General features: G+C 44.9%; 1 protein-coding gene and 1 pseudogene across 1 annotated transcript; both read left to right on the top strand.

The window, feature by feature from the left end:
* The first annotated feature begins 1,774 nt into the window (after positions 1-1,774).
* On the top strand, positions 1,775-2,679 carry LOC103202413 (keratin-associated protein 10-3-like). Its single transcript, XM_007947298.2, has 2 exons — positions 1,775-2,413; positions 2,635-2,679. Exons 1-2 carry the CDS (start codon positions 1,796-1,798, stop codon positions 2,677-2,679), a joined length of 663 nt encoding a protein of 220 aa, XP_007945489.2. The 5' UTR covers positions 1,775-1,795.
* Positions 2,680-12,470: 9,791 nt separating this feature from the next.
* LOC103202412 lies at positions 12,471-13,383 on the top strand (annotated as a pseudogene).
* Positions 13,384-13,655: the final 272 nt, after the last annotated feature.

The following is a 13,655-nucleotide window of genomic DNA, read 5'->3' as shown; positions in this document are numbered from 1 at the left end:
CTTCCGTAGTGATACTGCCTTGGAAACCCAAGGAGGGGTCGCTATGAGTCGGGGCCGACTCGACGGCACATAACAACAACAACAACAACAAAAGCTATGAACAATGCTCACTTGGTAAAATAAAACAGAATTTGAGTATTGATGCAACCAAATATTGGGATATTACTGTGATGGGAAGAAGCCCTGGTAGCACAATGGTTAAGTGCTCGGCTGCAAACTGAAAGGTTGTTAGTTTGAACTCACCAGACTCTCTGTGAGAGAAAAGACCAAGTAATCTGCTCCTGTAAAGATTTCAGCCTCAAAAATCTGTGGGTCAGTCTACTCTGTCATATACTCTGTCTATGAGTCAGAATTTATTCAGTGGCAAACAGCTGCTGTGGGAGTATGGGAAGAGGAACATTTTACATACTACCAGTCAATAGTACTCAAGAGAAAGTCCTTTCCCACACATAGGAAAACTATAGATAATATCTAAATGGAAAACTCAAGAAACAGCAGAATTCACACGTTATTTAGCAATTGTGAAACAAGTACAAGGAGAACTAAGAATGACTGTGGGGGTGGATGTTGGGAGTGAAGTGGTGAAGGGAAGACAGAGTTTGTAGCTATAGCAGATGGGGGCTCAGGAACTTCTGGACAGGACACCATTGTCTCAGTGAGGGCAGGGTCTGAGGAATGAGTTGGGAACCTGCTGGCACAAAATACTCCAAAACCAAGAATCACACTAAAGATACACAGATGAAGAGAGAGTAACCAAGATTTGTATAGACACATCAAGCTCATGATCCATCCAACCTGCCACTCAACCAACACATACATGCTCTATATTTTTTCCCCAACCTATCCAGGATCTCCTGCACTGATCTAGCTCTGAGTGGTTGACAGTGGTAGCCGGGCACCATCTAGCTCTTCTGGTATCATGGTCATACAGGCTGAGGACTGCATGGTCTACCTTGGACTAATTTTTTCCATTTGTCTTTGGTTTCTTCATTCTTCTTTGCTCTGGATGAGAAAAGACCCATCACTGCATCTACATGGCTGCTTTCAAGCTTTTAAGATCCTAGTCACTACTCATCAAAGTAGGATATAGAACAATATTTTTATGTGTGTGTGTGTGTGTGTGTATATATATATATATATATATATATCCTATATACAGAGAGAGAGACACACACATACACATAAAGCACATAAGGCAGGATAGATGGAACCAGAATAAATCTCTTTGGAAAACTATTCACCTCCAAAACCTCAACTCAGCAAAACCAAAATAACCAAATTCACTGCCATCAAGTCATTTCCGACTCATAGTGACCCTTTCTTGAGTTTCTGAGGCAGTATCTCTATGGAAGTAGATTGCCCAGTCTTCCTTCCAAGGAGTGACTGGTGAGTTTGAACTGCCAGCCTTCTGGTTAGCAGTCATATCCCTTAGGCACCACACCACCAGAGTAAAAGCATGGCTCAAATATTTTTCCACAACTTTTCTGGGGCCAAACATAAAACACAGGGAGAAAACAGTTCTGCAACATACTCACAAGTTATATGAGGGAAAAACTAATTTTAGAAAATAAACAGCTCTAATGAGGGTTCTGCAGCAACTGGCTCTAAACAACAATAAGGAAAGGGGAGACTTGTTGAATCTCTTGTTGGAATAAAACAAGCCAGGGAGGGATATAAAAGCCCCAACAGCCTAGAGCTCCTTACACACTCCCTCACTCACTCACTCATATACTCATTCACCTACTCCTACTCCCACCACTGCTACTGCAGAACCTGTGTTCCAGCTACATCTACCATGTCCATCTGCTCCAGCGACAGAAGCTATAGCAGCCACGTCTGCCTGCCCAGTGCCTGCACTGACTCTTCCTGGCAGGTGGATGACTGCCCTGAGAGCTACTGCGAGCCCTCCTCCTGTGCCCCCTGTTGCCAGTCTACCTGCTGTGTACCCACATGCTGTGCCCCAGGCCCCTGTCTGACCCTAATCTGCACCCCTGTGAGCTGTGTGTCCAGCCCCTGCTGCCAGGCAGCCTGTGGGTCCAGTCCTTGTCAATCCATCTGCACCAGTCCCTGTGAGCCCTCCTGCTGCCAGCAGTCTAACTGCCAGCCTGCATGCTGCACACCCTCCTGCTGTCAACAGGCCTGCTGTGTGCCTGTCTGTTGCAAACCCCTCTGCTGCAAGCCCATTTGCTGCAAGCTCATCTGTTGCAAGTTTATCTGCTGCTGCAAGCCCGTCTGCTGTGAGCCTGTCTGCTGTGGGACCAGCCCTTGCCCATCATCCTCATGCTGCCAGCCCTCTGACTGCACCCTGTCCTGCTGCAGACCATCCTCCTGTGTGTCCCTCATCTGCCAGCCCGTGTGCAAGCCTGCCTGCTGTGTGCCTGCCTCTTCCTGCTGTGCACCTGCTTCCTCCTGTGTGTCCCTGATCTGCCGCTCTGTGTGTCCCCACCCGGCCTGCTGTGGCACCTCATCTGGTCAGAAGTCTTGCTCCTGAGTTGATTCTCCTTCCTGTGCTCCTCCCTTTGCCCTCTTCTATAGCAGAACTTCCTCTTCTGTGTTATTCCTCTTCTGCCCTATGTGCAAGCCCTCCTGCTGTGTGCCCAACTCCTCCTGCTGTGCTCCCTCTCATGCTGCCAGCCCAGCTGCTACCACCCAGCCTCCTGTGTAACCCTTGTCAAATGACACTTATGCTTCTATCCAGCCTGCTATGGCCCCTTATCTGGCCAGAAGTCCTGCTGCTTAGTTGGTGCCCCTAACCTCTCAGAGCCAGCTGGACTCCATGATCCCTCAGCAAAAAAGCTGAAGTCACAGATACCAGGATTAAATTGCAAAGCAGAAGGCTGCGGTTCAAATCCTCCAGCCACTTCTCGAGAGGAAGATGGGGCAATCTACTTCAGTAGTGATACCACCTCAGAAACCCAAAGAGGGGTTGCTATGAGTCGGGTCCAACTCAACAGCAGTGAGTTTGGTTTTTTGGTTTAAGAGTTTAACTCTCCAGAAAAGACACCCACAGGCTGCTTCCTCTGTGGCACCAAGAATGCAAATGATGTCCTTTGTCCCTCAGGGTGGTCCGGTAAGCAGCTACCACAGCCACCCCAGAGCCTGAGCACAGGTCTAGAACATCATGCTGGCCCCATGTTCTGCCCTGCCATGCTCCAGTCCCTGTACATGCCTCATCCCAGCGAGCACCTGCCTTTCTGACCTAATAAACTCTCCTGCATTACACCCACAGGTCTCCTTTCTTCTCTGAGAGTAGCAGTAGTAGGGCCTGTGGGTGGGGCACATAAACATCAGGTCCACTGGGGGACTTCTGATTATACCATCTTGTGGTCTTTAAAAAGGAGAAAAGAGCCAGGAAGCACAAAGTCCAGGGACCTGGAGTGGACTGGAGCAGCCACCTCCACTCCCAGCTAAAGTCTCAGCTGACCATCTGGTCCTCTTAGTCATACACCCATATATCCCCGTCACACACACACACACACACACCCCTAACAAGGTCCTTCCTGTAGCAGTAGGCTGGGCGATTACATAAAATATAAATATGCCACTTTGATAACCAAGGTGCATCTGGGCCCAAACCAAACACACTGCCATCAAGTCGATTCCAACTCATAGCAACACTCATTGGGTTTCCAAGGCAGTAAGTCTATAGAAGCAGGCTGCCTCATCTTTCTTCTGCAGAGCGGCTGGTGGGTTCAAACCACCAAGCTATTGGTTGCAGCCAAATGCCTTTACCACTACACCACCAGAGCTCCTGGTACCTGACTTAAGCTTTGGTCTTTTTGTTGCCTTGTATGCATGCAAAAGTTGATCATAAAAAAGGATGAAAGAAATAGATACACTTGAATTGTGGTGTTGGTGAAGAATACGGAATACACCAGAGACTGCCAGAAGAATGAACAAGTCAAACTTAGAAGAAATACAACCAGAATGCTCCTCAGTAGCCAGGATGATGAGACTTCACCTTACTTACTTTGGACATGTCATCAGGAAAGACCAATTACTAGAAAAGGACATAAAGTTTGGTAAAGTAGGGGGTCAGTGAGAACAGGGAAACTCTCAGTGAGATGGACTGACACAATACACAATGGGCTCAATGACAACGAACTCAAACATACCAACAATCATGAAGATGCGGCTGGACCAGGAAGCATTTTGTTCTGTTATACATAAAACCACCACGAGTAGGAACTAACTCAACTGACAACTATAAGCAATTATAAGATGACATCTATTCTGGGTCATAACCTGTGGTAGATTGCATCAATGGCCCAATTCTCTACCCCTCCCTGTGGCCTTGCTGCCCCTCCTATGGGAAGTGAAGCACATTTCCCAATCCTTTGATTCAGTTTGGCCATGAAACCTCATGTTGTTGTTGTTATGTGCCATCAAGTCAGACCGAACTCATAGAGACCCCTCCTTGGCTTTCTGAGACAGTATCACTATAGAAGTAGATTGCCCAATCTTCTTCCTGAGGAGTGGCTGGTAGTAGGTTTGAACCACCAGCCTTCTGGTTAGCAGTCAAATGCCTTAGGCACTATGCTAGTAGGATATCAGCAAACATACTATGAGACTTAAAAGCACTTGTGTAATTGGGCGTGTTCTCCTCTTGTGCCTCTGCCATCATCATGAGAACATGTCTGGGCTCACCTGCTGGAAGATGAGAGATGCTTGGAACAAAGCCAATCACCTAGGTCATCCCAGCTGAGGCCATCCTAGATCAGCTGACAGCCTGCTAAGCCCAGACACATGAGCAAACCCAGCCACAATCCGCAAAGCTGTCTCTTCAACCACACCAAAGATGTAAGCAATGAATGCTCACAGTTTATGCCACTGAGGTTTGTGGGCTTTTGTTATGTGGCCCCATTTAAACAATTTTCTAGTTGTTGAAACCTGAAAGTATGTGCCTCTTAGAACTGATGACATATGGTATTTCCTTCCAAGGTAGTGCTGCAGTAACTAAGACAATTTGGCAAAAGTAAAACAGAGTAGAAAAAAATGTAACAAAGCCAGAGGAGAGATTAACACCAAATATGATAAACAGGAACATTTGGTACCAAAGGGCAGAGGCAAATTACCTGAAAAGCAAGGTAAGCATAGGTTTACTTGTTCTTATGATTAGTGAAGCCCATGTGAAATTGTTCACTATTGATTAGTAAGTAAGCACAAGTAAGCCTTTACTTACCTTACTTACTGAGTGCCGTGTCCCTGTCAAGGATTATAAATTTGAAAAGAGTGTGTAATTGGGAGAAAGAAAGATGCCTGCTATGCCTAGAAGCAAAATCTTGGATGTGGTGAAAAAACGTGAAATTCTTAACTATAGATTACTAAGTAAGCACAACCAAATCTGTGCTTAGCTTGCTTATTGGTTAATCCGACATTGCTATAGGGCACACATTTTCCTTGAAAATTTCTAACAGCCAAAAGCAGAGAAGATAAATGAGATAAATCACACTCTTCAATGGCAGAAGCACTGCATGGGCTCGGCTGAGAACATGAGAAACATGCCTTCATGGACTCTCCTATGGGGATCCTGTGTAAGTAGGGTTATACCTGTATCCCATACCCTTGCCTGTGGGGCACTCTGCCCAAGCTCCACAGTTTGCTACCTGAATTCAAGGACCATGACCCACCAAAAAATTAACAATAGCACCTCTAGGGAAATTCTTGGCAACACAAACCCAGAAGTCATAGAGACCTAGGGAACAAGTCTGCCTGTGGGTGGACTGGCACCATGATTGTCCTGCTAACTGGCCCTTGGAAGCAGATCGCGTTCAGAAGTCTGGCTCTAGAGATGTCAACCAGTCTTCACAGCCAAAGATCCAGCTTCAATAATCAGCAAAATGAAAGTGAAATACAGACTCTCAGACATACAAAAGCTGAAAGAATTCACCAGCAGACTTGAACTACACGAATTGTTCAGAGGAGCCCTTAGGCAGAAAGAAAATGATACCAAATGAAAACATGGCTGATCTACAAAAAGACATACAGAGCACCAGAGATAGCATATGGGTAACTATAGAAGATTTCCTGCTTAGTAGTAAAAGTATAAGATTTCTTTCTTATTATTTAAATCCTTTTAAAGACTATTTAAACAAAACTAGTAACAACGTATTGTGGCATGTAAAACATAATAAAAGTAAAATGCATAACAGAAACAGCACAAAGATTTGAAGGGGAGGAAGGGAATAGACTATTGTAAAGCTCTTATACTATACAATAAGCAGTACAATATTACTGGAATATAGACTAGAATAAATTAAAAATGCAAACTATAACCTTAAAATTCAAAACAAAGTACACTAAAGTATAAAATTAAGAGTTATAGCTAATAAGCCAACAAAAGAAAAAATGTGGAATAATAAAAAAAATATATTCAATTGATTGAAAAGACAGTAGAAAGAGAGGGAAAGGGGAAAAATAGTCAATATAAATAGAAAAGAAATAGTAAAATGATAGCTAGAACCTGCAAAAATGGTGTGGCAGAGTCATCTGACCTCTAATTTTACAAGGGAAAGAAAATCATTATTTGCATCAACAGCTTACGGCTGACTTCTAGGAGGTAGTGGTCATATTTGCTTCTACCTTCCAATATTTTTACCAGTTCTGACATTGTCCCTGCCATAGCACTCTCCATTTCTCTGATGGGTTCCATAATTCATTGCAATGGCCATAGAGAACTCAGACTGTACTCACAATTATAGGACTATTAGAGAAGTGTTGTTGTTTTTGTTATGTGCCGTCGACTTGGACCTGACTCATAGCGACCCCTCCTTGGGTTTCCGAGGCAGTATCACTATGGAAGTAGATTGCCCCATCTTCCTTCCGAGGAGTGGCTGGTGGGCTTGAACCGCCAGCCTTCTGGTTAGCAGTCAAGTGCCTTAGGCACTATGCTAGAGAAGTAACAGGTTACAATTCAGGCTCAGGAGCATTCAGAACAGAATTCTCCGATCAGGACACCCTCTTCTCACCCATGCCTGTGGGCTGGTCTCTCTCTGGCCCTCAGCCCCTTGACCTGGCCTGGCCCTGCTCAGGCAAGTGTCACAAAGCTCTTTTAGCTCTGCAGATAAGAGCCCAGAGGTACCCAATTCAGTCTAAGTCTCCACCCAAAGGTTCTCAGCTCTAGCTCTGTGGGTTGACAAAACTAGCTCCCCTAAGTGCCCAGAGGCACCTTACTCAACCAGCAGGACTTAAGCCTGAAGTGCTCAGCTTTTCCTCACATAGTATTTGAATAATACTATGAAAGAACTTGACTAATTCAACATTTAAAGAACACTCCCCCCAACAACAGAATACTCAATCTTTTCAAATGCATTCAAAACATTTACCATATCTTGGGCTACTAAACAAATCTCAATCAACTTTAAAGGATTCAAATCATAAAATGGGTATTATCTGACCATGATGGAATAAAGTTAGAAAGATTAACAGAAAGATCTCTGGAAAATCCTATATATTTAGAAACTAAACAACATCTTTCTAAAAGACTCAGAACTCAAAGAAGAAAGAAAAGGAGAAATTAGAAAATATTTTTAACTGTATGAAAATGAGAACAGAGCATATCAAAAGTTGAGGGATACTGCTAAAACGATATTATAGAGAAATTTATAGCAGTAAACACCTATGTTAGAAAAAAGAAAAGAAAGTTTTCAAATGTCTGGCCTGAGTTTACACCTTAAGAACACAAAAACCAACTTCCCTGCCTTCAAGTTAATTCCAACTCATCACGACCATGCTGGACAGAGTAGAATTGCCCCATAGGGTTTCTGTTGGAGAAAGTACAGAGGGAATGCTCCTTAGAAGGAAGAATGTTATAATAACTTCTAAGCCACAGTCAAACATCTTGAGCGAGTGAGTTGCTGGGTCTGCAGGTTTAGGACCATGGTCACAGGGGACATCAGGCTCAATTGGCATAACATACTACATAAAAACATTGGTCTACATCCTACTTTGTTGAGTAGTGATTGGGGTATTAATAGCTTTGTAGCAGCCATCTAAGATGCAACAATTGGTCTCTCATCAACTAGAGCAAAGAAAAATAAAGAAAATCAACAATACATGGAAACAACTAGTCCAAGGGACTAATGGACCATGGGAACCTCAGCTTGCATGACTCTGACACCAGAAGAACTAGATGGTGCCCAGCTGTCACTGCCAATCACTCAGAAAGGGATTACAACAGGAGAAAAAAAATGTGTAACAAAATTCAAAATCATAAAAAAGACAAGGCTTATTGGTCTGATAGAGATTGGTGAAACCTGAGTCCATGGCCCCTACACTCTTTGAGCCTGGAATTGAAATCATTCCCATGGTTCCCAGCTAAATAATGGGCATACAAGGTGAAATATTACACCAGGTAAGTACACTCCTTAGAACAATCAACCATGAGAGATCAGAAGAGGAGCATTTGCAAGGGGAGATAGCTCAGGGAATGCATAGGAAAGAAAGACAATGGGAAAAGGTAACCACAGGAAGGAAGTGGGAAAAGAGCTGTTACATTGTGGAGACTGCAATCAATGTCATGAAAATGTGCATGGAGGAGCTCTGGTGGCATAGTGCCTAAGGCATTTGACTGCTAAGCGGTTAAAAAAAAACCACCAGCCACTCCTCGAAAGGAAGATTGAGCAATCTACTTCTGTACAAATACTGACTCAGAAACCCAAGGAGGGGTTTCTATGAGTTGGAATCCCACTCAACAGCAGTGAGTTTGATTTTTGTTTTGTTTTTTTTTTTTTAATTTACTCTAAACTTTTACACAAACTACAATTCAAAAAAGAAGAAGAAGTAAGAATGTCCAGACTTCGTCTCACGTACTTTGGTCATGTTGTCAGAAGGCGCTGGCCCCTGGAGAAGGATATTGTGCTTGGTAAAGTAGAGAGTCACCAAAAAAAGGGGAAGACCCTAAAAGAAATGGATTTGACACAGTCGTTGTGACAATGGGTTCAAGCATAGCAAATATTGTGAGGATGGCACAAAACTGGGAAGTGTCTTGTTCTACTGTTGCAAAAGGGGAAGGAAGGTGGCATCTTCTGACCTCCTCTAACTACTTAAGAGGAGGACAGAATCACCATCAGCAGCCCAATGCCTGCTCCTATGAAGCCAGACATGCTGCCACCTTCCAGCCCTCTTACTAACCTTGACACCAACCATTCCTCTCACAGCAGCCACAACCTCTATGCTGGGTTTAATAATTCACTGCAGTGGCCACACAGAACTCAGATTATGGAGTTTATTAAGGAAGCAACAGGCTACAATTCAAGGTCAGGAATGCCCTCAGTTTCTCTCGACCATCTCTCAGCCAGTAGTAGTCTCTCTCAGTCTCTCTCAGTAGCACATCTTTCTCTCGGCAGTGCATGTCTCTTGCATCTCTCTCTCTCTCTCAGCAGTGCGTTTTCTCTCAGCAGCACATTTTTCTTAGCTGGCAGTCAGAGAGAGACCCCTTCTGCCTTTAGGAGGGCTCCTTTTGAGCCTGAAAGAGTGGCCAAAACCAACCAATCCCAACATCAGAGTTCTACACACCTGAGAGAGAGATAACTTCCTAGAAAAATACTTCATGTTGCTCCCAACAGAAATACCTCAAGTGGATAACTTTAACAATCAGGAGCTACTCAGTTGCTCATAGCAAATTCCACAATGGAGTTTAAAAAGACTATGGCTGAAAAGCCATACTATGTAATTTACTACACCACAATTGTACATAGGATCCCTTTGAGTTAGAGTCCACTCGATGGCACCTAACAACAACAAGAGCAACGTAGAGTTTCCAAGGCTGTAAATCTATATGATATAGGCTGTCATATTCTTCTCCTTTGGAGTAGCTGAAGGGTTCAAATCCATGACCAATTACTTTAAACACTGCAACCTTGGTTCCTCCACTTTAAGAAAATGGGGGTGGTGAGAACAAAGTAAACCAAAAGAAGAAAGGAAATAATAAAAATCAGGCCAGAAATAAATGAAATAGAAAACAATGTTGTGATAGTTGGAGCTGTGTGTCAACTTGGCTGGACCACCATTCTGTGTGGTTTAAGCAATTGTGATATGGGTTATTGTTTTGAGCAGGTAATCCATTGAAAGGGAGTTTCCCTAGGGGTGTGGCCTGCTTCCAATATATTTATGGACATCCTGGGGAAAGAAACACTCTTCTGTGGATCAGGATCCTGTTGTGCTGCCTACAACTGTCTGTGAGCGAACAATCCACCATTCAGCCTGGAGATCTTGGATTCGTCATTCTTTGGAGTCAACAGTTTGTATGCTGCCTGCCAACCTTGAGCTCGTCAGGCCCTGCAGCTGCACAAGTTGGGAAAAGCCTCCAGCATGATGTTTGATGCAAGAACTTTAGACTTGCCAGCTTCTACAAGTGTGTGAGCCATTTTCCTAAGATAAATTTCTCTTTCTCCATATGTATATATAAGCTTTACTGGTTTTGCTTCTCTAGAGAACTCAGCCTAACACAAATGTTGTTGTTGTTATGTTGTCGTTAGGTGCTGTCGAGTCATCTCCCACTCATAATGACTTTAGATACAACAGAACAAAACACTGCCCGGTCCCGTGTCATCTTCATGATCCTTGCTATACCTGAGCCCACCGTTGCAGCCACTGTGTCAATCCATCTTGTTAAGGGCCTTCCCCTTTTCTGTTGACCCTCCACTTTACCAAGCATGATATTCTTCTCCAGAGAATGGTCCCTTCTGACAACATAACCAAAACAGGTGAGGCAAAGTCTGGCCATTCTCACTTCCAAGGAGCGTTCTGGCTACACTTCATCCAGAACAGAATCGTTACTTCTTTTAGCAGTCCATGGTATTCTCAGTATTCTTTGCCAAAACCACAACTCAAAAGCATCAAATCTTCTTTGGTCTTCTCTATTTATTGTCCAGGCTCTCACATGCATATGAGGTGACTGAAAAATACGATGGCCTGGGTTAGACACACCTTAAGTCTTCAAGGAGACATCTTTGCTCTTCAGTGCTTGAAAGAGGTCTTTTGTAGCAGATCTGCCCAATGCTGCCCAATGCAATATGTCTTCTGATGTCTTGACTGCTGCTTCCATTGGTGCTGACTGTAGAACCAAGTAATATGAAGTCCTTGACAACTTCAATCTTTTCTCCATTTATCATGATGCTGCTTATTGGTCCAGTTGTGAAGATTTTTGTTTTCTTTATATTGAGGTATAATCCATACTGCAGACTGTAGTCTTCAATCTTCATCAGCAAGTGTTTCAATTCATCCTCACTTTCAGCAAGCAAAGTTCTGTCGCCTGCATATTGCAGGTTGTTAATGAGTCTTCCTCCAATCCTGATACCCCATTCTTCTTCATATAATCCAGCATCTCAGATTATTTGCTCAGCATACAGATTGAATAAGTATGGTGAAAGGTTAGAAAACAACAGAGAAAATCAATGAAATGAAAGATTCCTTCCTTAACATGATAACATCGATCAACTGAGCAATTTTACCCTCTCCAACCAGAGTGACCATCAAAAAAGAGAGAGAAAGAAGACAAATTATCAATATCAAGAATGAGAGAGGTGACATTATCAGAGACTCTACAGATATTAAAAGGACAATGAGAGAACATTATGAACAAGTGTGTGCCAATAAATTTGACAACTTAGGTGAAATGGCCTCACAAAGTGTTGGGACAGAAGATGAGAGTGTTACTGCATACGCAAGGACATCTGCTATCCTACACAGGAACTTCTTCCACAGGATTGTCCCTTCTTTTTGGGTTTACTACCTGCACTAGCATAGTGGCTAAAGCACTTGACTGCTAACCAGAAGGCTGGTGGTTCAAACCCACCAGCCACTCCTCGGAAGGAAGGTTGGGCAATCCTACTTCCGTAGTGATACTGCCTCGGAAACCCAAGGAGGGGCCGCTATGAGTCGGGGCCGACTCGACGGCACATAACAACAACAACAACAACAACCTGCACTAAAGCTCTCAGTGAAACTTCCTGCACCAGAGAGTCCTGGTGAGTCACTTCTAGAAGCACATCAGCCCTCACACCCTCTTTGACATGAGTTTCTCTAGTCTGACAAGCCCAGAGCCCCCAACAACTGTGTACAAGGGGCCATGCCAGGTGCTCATCAAAGAACATTTAGGATAAGGATATGTGTTTCTTGTGCAATCAACACAGCACCCACCCAGACACCCTAAAAGGGAGACCTGTTTGCAGACATAAAGCCTTTCTTCCACAACTTTATGTTCTGGAGCCAAAGATAGGCTAGGATGGGGCAATAAAACTCCAAAATACATTCAGTTTCACAGGGCAACCAACATGTCATAGAAAAAAACACTAATGTGGCATTAATAAGAGTTCTCTAGCCTCCAAACAACAAAGAAGAGAGACTTGTTGAGCCTCCTGCTGGGACAACATAGAGATATAAAAGCGCCAACAGCCCAGAGGTACTCACACATTCACTCACTCACTCATTCACAACCTCAGTCCAGCTTACCTGCTCCCACATCCACCATGGCTGACACCTGCTACTCCAGGACTTGTGTTCTAGCTGCATCCACCATGTCCATCTGCTCCAGTGACAGAAGCTATGGCAGCCACATCTGCCTGCCAAGTGCTTACACTGGCTCTTCCCGGCAGGTGGACGACTGCCCTAAGAGCTGCTGTGAACCCTCCTGCTGCACCCCCACCTGCTGTCCCCAGCCCTCTACCTAGGCCTTGTCTACACCCCTGTGAGCTGTGTGTCCAGCCCCTGCTGCCAGACAGGCTGTGGATCCAGTCCTTGTCAATCAACCTGCACTACTTCCTGTGAGTCGTCCTGCTGCCAGCAGTCTAACTGCCAGAGCCCATGTGCTGCACATCCTCCCCCTGCCAATAGGCCTGCTGTGTACCTGTCTGCTGCAAACCCATCTGCTGCAAGCTTGTCTGCTGCAAGCCCATCTGCTGTGAGGCTACCCTCTGCCCATCCTTCTCATGCTGCCAGCCCACTGGCTATTCCCCCTCCTGCTTCAGACAATCCTCCTGTGTGTCTCTCATCTGCCAACTGGTGTGGAAGCCTGCCTACTGTGGGCCTGCCTCCTCCTGCTGTGCACCTGCTTCCTCCTGCGTGTCCCTGATCTGCCACCCCGTGTGTCCCAACCCAGCCTGCTGTGGCACCTCGTCTGGTCAGAAGTCTTGCTCCTGAGTTGATGCTCTTTCCTATGCTCCTACCTTTTCCTCATTCTACTGCAGACCTTCCTCTTCCATGTCCTTCATCTGCTGCCCTGTGTGCAAGCCCACCTGCTATGTGTCCCCCTCCTCCTGCTGTGCCCCCCTACTGCCAGTCCAACTGCTGTTGCCCTCCTTCTGTGTGAACCTTGTCTGCTGGCCCTTGTGCTCCCTTCTACTTGCTGTGGCCCCTGGCCTGGCCAGAAGTCCTTCTGCTTAACCGGTGCCCTTAACCACTCAGGGCCAGCTGGACCCCAGGGTCCCTCAGCAAAGGAGCTGAAGTCACAGATACCAGATTTAGCCCCCCTTGAGCATTTAGCTCTCCAGAAAGGACACTCACAGGATGCTTCCTCTGTGACACCAAGAATGTAAGTGATGTCCTTCATTCTTCAGGGTGGTTCTGTATGTTGCTACCTGTGGTGGTTATGTTTTTGTGTCAACTTGGCTGGGCCTGGTTGAGTGGCTGGGCAGCTGGTGGTAGTTATTCCCCAT

This window comes from Orycteropus afer, unplaced genomic scaffold, assembly GCF_000298275.1.
Source record: "Orycteropus afer afer isolate SDZICR_OR568_19922 unplaced genomic scaffold, OryAfe1.0 scaffold00179, whole genome shotgun sequence".
Lineage (NCBI taxonomy): Eukaryota > Metazoa > Chordata > Mammalia > Tubulidentata > Orycteropodidae > Orycteropus > Orycteropus afer.
This window is presented reverse-complemented; position numbering and strand designations above follow the sequence as displayed.